A 12,256-nucleotide genomic window follows, 5' to 3' on the forward strand; every position below is an offset into this window, starting at 1 on the left:
ACTCCCAAGCCGTGGCTCTTTCCATTAAGCCAGGATGTTTCTCAGGTTCGTGAAACCGAAGGAGGCTATCAACTTTCTACGGCTCCTGAGTTCAGCCCACATCGATTAGCTGACTGCCGGACACCACACACAGGTCTTTCCCTTCTGCCCCTCCTCATGCTCTCCAGTCCTTTCCGCCCCATAGCGCCTCCATGGATGCATCTCTCCCGGAACACCGCACCTCCATCTACAATCGTGCTGGTAGTGGATCCATAGAGTTTTCTTGGTAAAACTACAGAAGTGGTTTACCACCGCCTCCTTCCGCGCAGTCGACTTGAGTCTCCGCCCTCGACTCTCTCCTGTGCCCCTGCTGCCCAGCACAGGTGAGTTTTGACTTTGAGCGGTTTGCCCGCCACTCGGTAGCCACTGCCCAAGCTAGGAATGGAATGGGGTAGGCCTCTGCTTGACTCTCCCTCCTGAAGCCGAGACTGGCAACTCTCCAGTGCGTTCCTGAGAGGGAGTTTCTACCCCTATGCTCTCTAAAATAACCTAGGGTTGAGGGTTTAGCACACTTCACGGTAGATTTTTACCTCTTTCACCATAGCAACCAGCTGGGATTTCCCTTCCACTATAGACTCTAAGCTTGTCGTGGGTGGGGAGAGTGTCTGCCGGTTCTGTTGGACTCTCCCAAACACAGTACGGGAGTCTGCACGTGGTTAGAGCTCAATAATTAGCACTGATCGATTAAGAAAGGTGTGGGGGTTATTTCTTGCCTTCAGTTCAAAGTTGAGACATTTTGATTTTTTTTTCCTGCTCTTTCTCCCTCATTTCCCCTAACAATTCTCTATTAGGCATTTTTAGTTAAGAGTTTTAAATAGCTTTATGACCTTCCTAAATTGCCGCTAGATGGAGAACTTTTATTCTCACTGCTGTGTTCTCAAGAGGCATTTATTGAGCTCATTAAAACCCAAGTCATCGGACCCCGAGATTCTGGGGGAAGGACAGAAAACTAAAATTAGTTCTTCCCACCCCTTTCTCTCCCCACGCCCCCGCAAAGACAAGTAAAAAAACAAAACACTCCAAAAAACAAACTGCAGTTGACGTCCTTGAATCTTCTGTAACACTGGCAGTGAGGATAGGAAGAACCGGTTAACAGAATTAAGCGAGAGTTCAAAATGAAGATGCTGTGAGTCCTTGGCAGTTTTTTAAATTGAAGTTTATTCAGGTTGCTGTTGTTTCTGAACAGGAGAAATGGGAGAAGCCCCTTCCCTAGGGATCTTTGACATAAAGAAAATCGGAATGTCTGGATGCGGTTGGCCCAACGGGACACGGGATCGGACATGTCCGTGCTCCACCCACCGGGGTGGCGGGGAGGGTAGACACGGCTCTCTTTCTCGCTTCTGCGGTGATAAAGAAAGCAATTGGGGGCCAGCTTTTTAGGGATTTTATCCCCAAGCTTCAACGGGATTCCAAGTTTGGCCCATCCTTAGGTGCCAAACTGGGGTGAAGAGGAGCAGGGATTTTAAGGTGAGGGGAGGTTGGGAGGGAGACAGGTTCCACAGGGCCAGACGGGCCAGAGAGTCACCATTTTGGGTCTCTCCAGTTCTCACCGGAGACTCTCGGGCCTCGACCAAGATTCGGGATGGGCGAGACTGGGAGTCCATGTCAAATAGCTATGGAGCCCTTCTCCCCTTTCTTTTTTAGACAGGGATCCCGCCCTCTCCTGTCCCACAGATGTGCAGACTGGCATGGCCCAAACCACTACCCCGAAAGGTAATCTGTCCTCTGGGCTCGGAGGGGCCGAGGGATGAGGGAATGAGTGGAGGGGGGCGGGTGAGGTGAGGGGTCGGCCTGCAGTGCCGTGGGGATGGGACCGGGCCCCCAGGTCCGACTGGAGGGTTCCCCCAATCCCTGAAACTGTGCGGCCTGGTTTGTGAGGATGTGGCTCAGAGATGGCACCAGTGTACCAGTGATCGCGTGCCCCCCAAGTTGGCAGACAAGGTGAATGAGTGCGGAACCCTGCTGATGGTGCCTAGCCAAAAGTGAAATGACTATCAGTGACCTGGTCTGAGGCCTCAGTGGGGGACACTTATGGTGATTCAGTTTGGGAGAGAATTCAACGAACTTCTGCTTGACTCCGTGCCTCGTAGACATCACCTGAGCCGATCCGCTGAGCGAGACTTAACTCATTCATTCATTCAATAGTATTTATTGAGCGCTTACTATGTGCAGAGCACTGTACTAAGCGCTTGAAATGTACAAATCAGCCACAGAGACAGTCCCTGCCCTTTGACGGGTTTACAGTCTAACTCACGGAAGAGCAAGGGGTATCAAAGTTTCCTCCATGGAAAGGAAACGGTCAGAGCAGGAACCGGGCTCTCCGCAAGGCTGGGCCGGGGGGGCGGGGAGAGACTGGCCCCTGGAGTCCCCCCCACCCGTTGGCTTGGGACTTTGCCCTTCTCAAGATTCCTTGCCATCTAATCTTTGCCCTTCACCGCCACCCAGCTTTTTCGCAGTACCGCCTCCCGAGACCTCAGCGGGGACAACTTGAGCATAAGTGTTCTTTGGAGGTCGAGTCACCTTGACTCACGAGCTGGAGAGCAGGTCGGCAGCGGCCCACCTGCACCCACCGTCCGGGCGAGCCCCCGCTGCAGGGAAGGCCTGCTCCTGCATTCGGGCCCCACGGCTTCGTCCAGGGGAAGAAGAGTCCATCCTTGGCTCCCAGGTCAGGGTGGGAGGAGGCCGGAGCTGAAGGCTGTGCCCTCTTGCACCCTCGTTCTCATCTCCAAAGAGCTCTGTCTTACTTGGGGTGAGGACCCTGCTCCGGGGTCCCAGTCCCTCCCGGCCCCCACGGGAGGCCGGCCGGCCCACACCCACCGCTCTTCCCGCCCCGGGGTCCGGGAAACCGGCTGCTCAGGAGGCTACTGCTGCGGGATGGTTGTCCACGGGAGAGGATTTCAGACTCGGCAGGTCCCCACTGGGCCACGCAGGGACTGCCCCGGCCCTCGCGGCCAGGGGACCGAGACTGGCCTCGGGTCCCCGGCGAAGGCTTCGGGCCCCTGGCATCTAGAGGGAGCCGAGAGGAGGAAGTGGGCGGTGGTGAGGAGACCACCGCGGACATCCTCGGCTCCCCCCTCCCCTCAACGCGGTCTCTCCGCGCCCGCCTCCGGCCCTAGCTGGCTGGCGGTTGGGGGGCCGGCGTGGGCTCGTCCAGCGGTTCGCCGGCCACCACGCTCCGCTTGCCATGGATCCGGACGCACCCCTCCACGGTCCGGAGGACGTGCTGCAGCCGCCTGTCCAGGGCGAGGAGGTGGGGCTCGCTGAGGACGGGGGTCAGCTGGTCTTCAAGCAGTGACTCCCTCATGACGTCGCTGAGCCGATAGTCCGGCCGGGCCAGCAGCTGGAGGTGCAGCAGGGTTTTCTTCTTGATCCTGAGACCACAAGGGGCGACGGAAAATGTCAGCTCGACGACAGCGGCCCCGCTGGCTAAGACAGTGAGTTCTTTCCCCCCTTCCTCCCCTATCGCTCCTTGGTCCTTCTCCACCCTTGACTCCTTCCCTCCACAGCCGCCCTCCCCACCTCCAACTGTCCCTCTCCTCCCTAGTTTTCGGTGATTCTCCCCAATGGGGAGGCAGCAACTTGCTAAAGCCATTGTCGGAGATAACTTCATTTAAAACAAAAAGCTACTATGGGGCTCTTGTGATTAGCTCCCAGTTCTCCAGCTGGAGAGGAAAGGCTAGCTAAATATAAATTACATATTTTAAAATTAACTCTGCCAATTTTAGCTGAGCAAGGAGAGAGAGGGCAATTAGCAAGAACGGCTGAAGCGTGGGAAGTTGTGCGGAAATAGGCTAGGTGTCATGTGAGCTAGAGAGGCTTTGGGCAAGAGAGGTCTGGCCATTTTGTTCCCTCATCTCATTCTGGTTGACTGAAAAAGGATGTTGCTTAGCCAGGAATACGAGGTAATGTGTTTTGAACTGAACAGAAAACCGGGAGAAGAAATGTATTAATGAACAAAAATAATAATAGCAGTAATAAATATGACTTCTTAAGTATTTGTTAAGCAGGTAATTGAGAAGCATCACAGCCTAGGGGATAGAGCATTGGGCCTGGGAGTCAGAAGGATCTGGGTTCTAATTCCAACTCTGCTACTTATTGTTATTATCATCACGGTACTTGTTAAGCATTTACGCTGTGCCAAGCACTGTTCTAAGTACTGGGGCAGGTAGAAGTTAATCAAGTTGGACACTGTCCCTGTCCCAAATGAGGCACATTTTTACAGATGAGGTGGTAGCTTCTCTGTGCCTCAGTTAAGTGACATGCCCAAGGTCACCCAGCAGACATGGGGCAGAGCAGGGATTTAGAACTTGGGTCCTTCTGACTCCCAGGCCCGTGCTCTATCAATTAAGCCATGCTATACTTGTCTGCCATGTGAATTTGGGCAAGTCACTTCACTTCTCTGTACCTCAGGTACCTCACCTGTAAAATGGAGATTAAGACTTAGAGCCCCAGGTGGGGCATGGACTGTGTCCAACCTCATTACCTTGTATCTACCCCAGCACTTAGAACGCTGCCTGGCACATAGTAAGCACTTAGAAAATACCACTAAAAATGAGCTTACTATATGCAAAACACTACTACAAGACAATCAGGTTGGACATGTCCCTATCTCAACTGGAATCATGGTCCCAAGCAGTGGGGAGAACAAGTACTGAATCCCATGGTGCAGATGAGCAAACCGAGGCCCAGGAGATAATAATAATAATTATGACATTTGTTAAGCACTTACTATGTGCCAGGCACTGTACTAAGCACTGGATGGATACAAGCAAATCAGGTTGGACAGAGTCCATGTTCCACATAGGACTCACAGTCTTAATCCCCATTTTACAGATGAGGTAACTTAGGCAGGGAGAAGCCAAGTGACTTGCCCAAGGCCGCACAGCAGACAAGTGGCAGAACTGGCATCCCCTGACCTGACTCTATCCCAGACTGTGCTCTATCCACTGCGCCATGCTGCTTCCCTGATGGTGTCAGAGATCCTTTTGGCCTCCCTAAAGTGTCATAAAGTATCTTTTCTTTATCTGTGATTCATTTATTGTTATTAATCTCCATCTCCCCGTCTAGGCTGTAAACTCAGTCTGGGCATAGAGCATGTCTACCAATTCTGTCGTATTGTACTGTGTGCCTTGCCATTGGCTTTAAAGCAGTTGATCAGCTAGCCCCCTCCTGCCTCACCTTACTAATAGTAATAATGTTGGTATTTGTTAAGTGCTTACTATGTGCAGAGCACTGTTCTAAGTGCTGGGGTATAGGGTAATCAGGTGGTCCCACATGAGGCTCACAGTTAATCCCTATTTTACAGATGAGGTAACTGAGGCACAGAGAAGTGAAGTGACTTGCCCACAGTCACACAGCTGACAAGTGGCAGAGCGGGGATTCCAACCTGTGACTTCTGACTCCCAAGCCCGAGCTCTTTCCACTGAGCCACGCTGCTTCTCACTACTCTCTTACTAAAACCCAGCCCGCACACTTCGCTCCTCTAATGCCCACCTTCTCGCTGTACCTCAATCTCATCTATCTCGCCGCCGACCCCTCGCCCTCCTCCCGCCTCTGGCCTGGAACCCCCTCCACTTCTCATATCCAACGATTCCTCTCCCCCTTCAAAGTCTTACTGAAGGCACGTCTCCTCCAAGAGGCCTTCCCTGACTAAGCCCTCATTTCCTCCTCTTCTCCCTTCTGCGTTGCCCTTTATTCATCACCCTCCCACCCCTCCTCCGGCCAGCCTCACAGCATTTACATTACCGTCTCTCTCCCTCTCTAGACTATAAGCTCATTGTGGCAGGGAATGTGTCCGTTTATTATTGTACTGTACTCTCCCAACCACTTATTACAGTGCTCTGCACACAGTGAGTGCTCAGTTAATACAATTAACAGACCGACTACTCCCCCAAGGACTTAGTACAGAGCTTTGCACACAGAAAGCACTCAATATGATTAACAGACTGACTACTCCCCCAAGGACTTAGTACGGAGCTCTGCGCAAAGTAAGCACTCAATAAATATGATTACCTGACTACCTGACTAGATAAGCAACGTGGCTCAGTGGAAAGAGCCCGGGCTTGGGAGTCATAGGTCATGGGTTCGAATCCCAGCTCTGCCACTTGTCAGCTGTGTGGTTGTGGGCAAGTCACATAACTTCTCTGGGCCTCAGTTCCTTCATCTGTAAAATGGGGATGAAGACTGTGAGCCTCATGTGGGACAACCTGCTTACCCTGTATCTCCCCCAGTGCTTAGAACAGTGCTCTGCACATAGTAAGCTCTTAACAAATACCAACATTATTATTATCATTATTTCCCAAGTGCGTAGTACAGTGCTCTGCACACAGTAAGCACTCAATAAATACCATTAATTCATCTCGTCTATCCCCGTTTTTGGCCCTGCCGGATGAGATGGCTCTCCTTTTATCAAGCGTTGCCAGAGGCAGACACAACCCTAGATAGTCATTTTGGCAGAGGCAGGGACTGTGGCACCTATGCTATTCTCCCAAGCTTTGTACATCCACTAGGCAGTCAGCCAGCACTGTTAATCGATCCCTCAAATGGCCTAAGCCTTTCCGTCTTGCAACCTTCACTATCAATCCATCAGTAAATCCATCGTTTGTATTTGTTGAGTTCTTACTGCGTGCAGAGCACTGTACTAAGCACTTAGGAGAGGTTCTGTACTTTCCAAGCACTTAGTACAGTGCTCTGAACACAGTAAGTGCTCAATAAATACCACTGATTGATTGGCAGGCAGCAGGTACCAAGAGCACCAGCCCACAAGTGTCCATCCAACCTGCCCTCCCCCCCGCACTTCCCTTCCATGCAAATAATAATAATGATAATAATGATGGTATTATTTGTTAAGCACTTACTATATGCCAGACACTGTACTAAGCGCTGGGGTGGGTACAAGCCAACCACCCACCCTGAGTCTGAGGCGCAGGCGCTGGCATAAGCAGGTGTAGGAAAGAGGCGAGAAGACTTACAAGCAGCACTGTGACAGCGGGGAGAGGATCGAAAACTCATCGTGGGAATGCCGACCAAATCTAGGAGAAGGAAACAAGAATTAACTGGTTTTCCCTGGGATCGTGAGGTGAGTACTTGTCTTACTGCTTCAGGGAGATAATTTTTCTACTGAAAATATGATTTCATCCCAATGCCGGGTAACAATTGGGCAATTAATGATGTGCATATATCTATAATTCTATTGATCTATTTTGCTGCTATTGATGCCTGTCCACTTGCTTTGTTTTGTTGTCTGTCTCCCCTTTCTAGACCGTGAGCCCATTGTTGGGTAGGGATTGTCTCTATCTGTTGCCGAATTGCACTTTCCCAGTGCTTAATACAGGGCTCTGCACACAGTAAGCGCTCAGTAAATATGATTGAATGAATGAAGGGCAAGGAGGGCCACCAGCCCCCAGGGGACCACTGTCAATCAGACATCCTCCTGGCCAAGCAGCAGGCTTGCCACAGGACTACAGCCACATTTCCACCAATCCAGTCCGGTACCTTTGGACCCTGCCGGACTGAATCGAGAAAGACAAATACTTTTGGAGGTGGAAACTCCGGAGAACAAGGAACGCTGCCTGTACTGAAGTTTTTCATCCTATAATCCTGAGCCATCCATCCCTCTCTTCCCTCCGGTGTCTCCCCTCCCCCAGGACGTATTAGCTCCCACAGGTCGACGGAGGCACATTAGAACCTTCGGCCATAACTAGTTCAGGAAGAAGGAAAGGCAGAGGACGAGGGGTCAGGAGGCTGCAGGGGACAGGGTCACTGCCAGATAAATCTATTTAACTTTCCCAAGTGCTTAGGACAGTGCTCTGCACTTAATAATTGCCCAATAAATACCATTGATTGATTTATGTCTTACCCCCTGGCATTGTCCAGGTGGATGAGGAAGCCGTCGTCTCCGAACTTGGTGAACATCTCGTAGTGGTGGCGATCCATGTTCCCTTAGAGGAGAAGAGAGTCATAGACTTTTTTTTAAGGTATTTGTTAAGGGTTTACTAGCTCATTATGGGCAGGGAACATGTCTGCTAATTCTGTTGTACTGGACTCTTCCAAGCTCTGATTACAGTGCTCTGCAGATAGTAAGTGCTCAATAAATACCACTGATTGATTGATTCATTGATTGTCGGGCACTGGACTAAGCGCTGGGGTAGAGACAAGATAATCAGGTTGGACACAGTCCCCTATCCCACAGGGGACTCACAGTCTTATCCCCATTTTACAGCTGAGGATACTGAGGCAAGGAGAATTGAAGCGACTTGCCCAAAGTCAGACAGCAGACAAATGGTGGAGCCGGGGACAGAAACTAGTTGGTCCTTCTGGCTCCCAAATCAGGGCTCTATCCACTAGACCACCCTGCTTCTCGATTGCTGCTGTTCTCATCGTTGTATTTATGAGCACTCCCCTTGGTTTCTGTAGCCCCTTGCCGCCCAGTGCTTAGAACACAGTAAGCACTTAATAAATGCCATAATAATTATTATTATTATTCCAGAGAGCGCCAAACCCTTTCCCATTTATAACAGTACTAACTTGTGGTATTAGTTCAGCGCTTGGCCTACAGTAAGCGCTTGACAAAGTGCTGGGGTAGATATGAGTTAATCAGGTCCCTCATCGGGCTCACGGTCTAAATAGGAGGGAGAACAGGCATTAAATACCCATTTTGCAGATGAGGGAACTGAGGCACAGAAAAGTTAATCGAGGTGCCCAAGTCACAAAGCAGGCAACGGGTGGAGCTGGGACTAGAACCTGGGTCCTCTGGCTTCCAGTAAGCCAAGTGACTTTGGTAGCTCACGAATCTTCATTAGAGCCCCTGCAGTAGAGGGAGAAGGGATCATTCTTCACAGTTGACAGAGGGAGAAACAGAGGCTCAGAGATGGTCAAGTCACTGTCCAGAGTCACACGGCAACTCCAAGATCACAGTGGGACTAACATCTAAGTCCTCTGCACTTGGATCTGTACGCTTTGGGCGCTTAGTATTCTTCCCACCCTCAACCCCGCAGCATCATTTATTCATATTCTCATCCGTCTCCCACTCTAGATTTTAAGCTCGCTGTGGGCAGGGAACGTGTCTACCGGCTCCGTCGGACTGTCCTCTCCCAAGCGCTTAGTACGGTGCTCAGCATGCAGCGACCGCTCGATGGATTCTGCCTCCCCTCCGTCGTCCCCCATGCGGCCTCTGATGCTCTCCCACCTACCTATCAAGAAGTCGAATATGGCCATGTCGATTATATTGAGGAGCCGGTTGCTGCTATTGTACGGATAGATCTGCTTCACCGTGTCACAGTAAAGGGAGTTCACCTCCCACCTGCAGAGGTCAAAGGATTCTGGAGGTGAGCAAGGCAGCGCCTCCTCCTCCCCATTCATTCCATCATACTTATCGAGCGCTTACTGAGTGCAAAGCACTGCATTAAGCGCTCGGAAGAGTACAACATAATGACAGACACAAACGTTCCTACCCACCATGCATTCAGAGTCTGGGGGGGACAGGCATTAATATAAATCAGTGGATAAATTACAGATGTATACATTTGTACTTTGGGGCTGGGAGGAAGGATGAACTAAGGAGCAAGTAAGAGTGGCGCAGGAGGGAGAGGGAGAAGAGGAGAGGAGGGCTTGGTCGGGGAAGCCTCCAAGGAGCCTTCTCGGCCCGCGGTCAGGGTTTCCCTGTCTGTCTCCCACGTTCCTCCCCGCCCAGCCCCGGTGGACCGTGGAAACGCGACTCACTCTTCTTTTCCATCCAGGGTGTAGGAGCGGATCCACGGGTTGGGCAGGGAGAGGCGGGGAGCCAGGTTGAGGGAGGGCAGGAAGGCCGAGAGGGAGCCCTCGAGGAGGTGTGGCTGGCCGCACACCGCATACTCCGTCTTGCACATGTAAGGGCACTTGGCGAAGAAGCACACGTTGCTGGCTGGAGGGTGGGAGTGGGGGGACGGGCAGCCGGAGAGGAGGGAGGAGGAAGAGAGAAATGAAGAGCTGTGGATAGGACCCGTACAAAATGAGGGTTCACTAATAATTTGCTATTTGTTAAGCGCTTACTATGTGCCAAGCACTGTTCTAAGCGCTAGGTAGACACAATAGGTTGTCCCACGTGGGGCTCACGGTCTTAATCCCCATTTTCCAGATGAGGTAACTGAGGCCCAGAGAAGTTAAGTGACTTGCTCAAGGTCACCCAGCTGATAAGTGGCAGAGCTGGGATTAGAACCCACTATCTCTGACTCCCAAGCCCGGGCTCTTTCCACTGAGCCACACTGCTTCTCCTGTTCCCCCTCCTACTTAGACTGATTAACCTGACTCTACCCCGGCCCTTATAGGAGTGCTTCAAGCAGAGTAAGTGCTTAACAGATAATTGTAACTGTGGCATTTGTTAAGCGCTTACTATGTGCCAGGCCCTGTACTAAGCGCAAGGCTACACACAAGCTGATCAGGTTGGACCCAATCCCTGTCCCAAACGGGGCTCACTTATTCAATCATATTTATTGAGCACTTAATGCGTGCAGAGCACTGTATTAAGCACTTGGGAGAGCACAATATAACAGTAACCAGACGCATTCCCTGCCCACAGTGAGTTTACTTAATCCCCACTTTCCAGATGAGGAAATTAAGGCACAGAGAAGTGAAGTGACTTGACCAAGTTCACAGAGCAGACAAGTGACCGAGTCGGAATTAGAACCCAAGTCATCTGACTCCCAGGCCTATACTCTTTCCCCTAGGCCCTTCTCATTGGCAGTAGACATGATAGACCCTTTCTAGAAGCAGTTTGGCCTAGTGGAGAGAGCACGGACCCGAGAGTCAGAAGGACCCGGGTTCTAGTCCTGGCTCCATCACTTGTCTGCTCTGTGATCTTAAGCAAGTCAGTTTACTTCTCCATGCCTTAGTTTCCTCGAATGGAAAATGGGGATTCAATTCCTGTTCTCCTCCCCCTTAAGACTTTGAGCCCCACGTGGATCAAGGACTGTGTCCAACCTGATGCTTAGCACATAGTAAGCTCTTAACAAATACTATATTGTTTTTCCTTCATTCCCCCTCTCCTTCCCCCTTTCCTCCTTCTTTCCCTCCATCCGGCCCTTCCTCCCTTTACCCGCTGAGGTAGAGAAGCAGCATGGCTTAGTGGAAAGAGTCCAGGCTTGGGAGTCAGAGGTTGTGAGTTCTAATCCCAGCTCTGCCACTTGTCAGCTGTGTGATTTTGGGCAAGTCACTTAACTTCTCTGGGCCTCAGTTACCTCATCAATAAAAGGGGGATTAAGACTGTGAGCCCCATGTGGGACAACCTTGTATCTATCCCAGTGCTTAGAACAGTGCTTGGCACATAGTAAGTGCTTAACAAATACTGTCATTATTATTATTACCTGGGGAAACAAAGAAAACGCTCTGCAGAATCTCGTTCCTGGTGACTTCCAGGATTTCCTTGGTCACATTCACCAACCTCCCAACCGTTGGGGGAACCCGGCGGAAATCCAGAATCCTGCGAGAGGAAGAAATCTGATCAGTCCTGAAAGGCGGTCCACGGGTCAATCTAATGATCAATCAGTGGTATTTATTGAGTGCTTATGGTGTGCAGGGCACTGTACTAAGCACTTTGTAAAGTACAGTACAACAATAAAGAGTGACAATCCCTGCCCAGAACAAGCTCATAGTCTAGAGGGAACTTCTCCTAGGTTCTCCTTTGAATAGGGCAAGCAGGCAAGGGCAGGTGGCCACACATGGAAAAGGAATCGGCAGGACCCGGGTGGCCTTATTTTACAAATGCCAAATGAGAGTGGGGCTTAAATGGGAGTGGGGCCAGTGGTCTGAGTTTAGGAGGAGGAAAAGGCAGAGATGGAGGGAGGGAGGGAGAAAAGAGGAAGAGAGGGTCAAGGTGTGTAAGGCAGAGTTGAGAGTAGCAATAAGAGGGAAATGTGGAGAGGAGAGGGAGATGTGACAGGGAGAGGGAGATGAGGCGTGGAGAGGGAGACATGGAGAGAAAAGAGAGATGGGGCAGGGAGATGGAAATGTGGACAAGAGAAGGAGATGTGGAGAGAAGTGGGAGATGTGGAAAGGAGAGGGAGATGTGGTGAAGAGAAGAAGCTATAGAGAGGAGAGGGAGATGTGGAGAGAAGACGGATTCATGGAGAGAAGAGGGAGATGGGTTAGGAAGAGAGAGATGTGGCAGGGAGAGGGAGATGTGGCAAGGAGAGGGAAATGAGGCATGGAGAGAAGAGGGAGATGGGGCAGGGCGACGGAGATG

At 51.1% G+C, this 12,256-nt stretch overlaps 1 protein-coding gene across 8 annotated transcripts in view; it reads right to left on the reverse strand.

The window, feature by feature from the left end:
- Positions 1 to 1,177: 1,177 nt before the first annotated feature.
- FAM20A (FAM20A golgi associated secretory pathway pseudokinase) overlaps positions 1,178 to 12,256 on the reverse strand; it is a 28,624-nt gene continuing 17,545 nt past the window's right edge. For all 8 annotated transcript variants that reach the window (XM_029079870.2, XM_029079869.2, XM_007668054.4 and 5 more), the window contains 6 exons: positions 11,379 to 11,494; positions 9,760 to 9,940; positions 9,231 to 9,340; positions 7,898 to 7,979; positions 7,011 to 7,070; positions 1,178 to 3,410 (listed from right to left, as the gene is read on the reverse strand). In XM_029079870.2, coding sequence (XP_028935703.2) covers positions 3,152 to 3,410; positions 7,011 to 7,070; positions 7,898 to 7,979; positions 9,231 to 9,340; positions 9,760 to 9,940; positions 11,379 to 11,494 — 808 coding nt within the window. In that variant the 3' untranslated portion in view covers positions 1,178 to 3,151. The remainder of the gene's footprint in view (positions 3,411 to 7,010; positions 7,071 to 7,897; positions 7,980 to 9,230; positions 9,341 to 9,759; positions 9,941 to 11,378; positions 11,495 to 12,256) is intronic.

The sequence above is a fragment of the Ornithorhynchus anatinus genome, chromosome 15 (assembly GCF_004115215.2).
Source record: "Ornithorhynchus anatinus isolate Pmale09 chromosome 15, mOrnAna1.pri.v4, whole genome shotgun sequence".
Classification (NCBI taxonomy): domain Eukaryota; kingdom Metazoa; phylum Chordata; class Mammalia; order Monotremata; family Ornithorhynchidae; genus Ornithorhynchus; species Ornithorhynchus anatinus.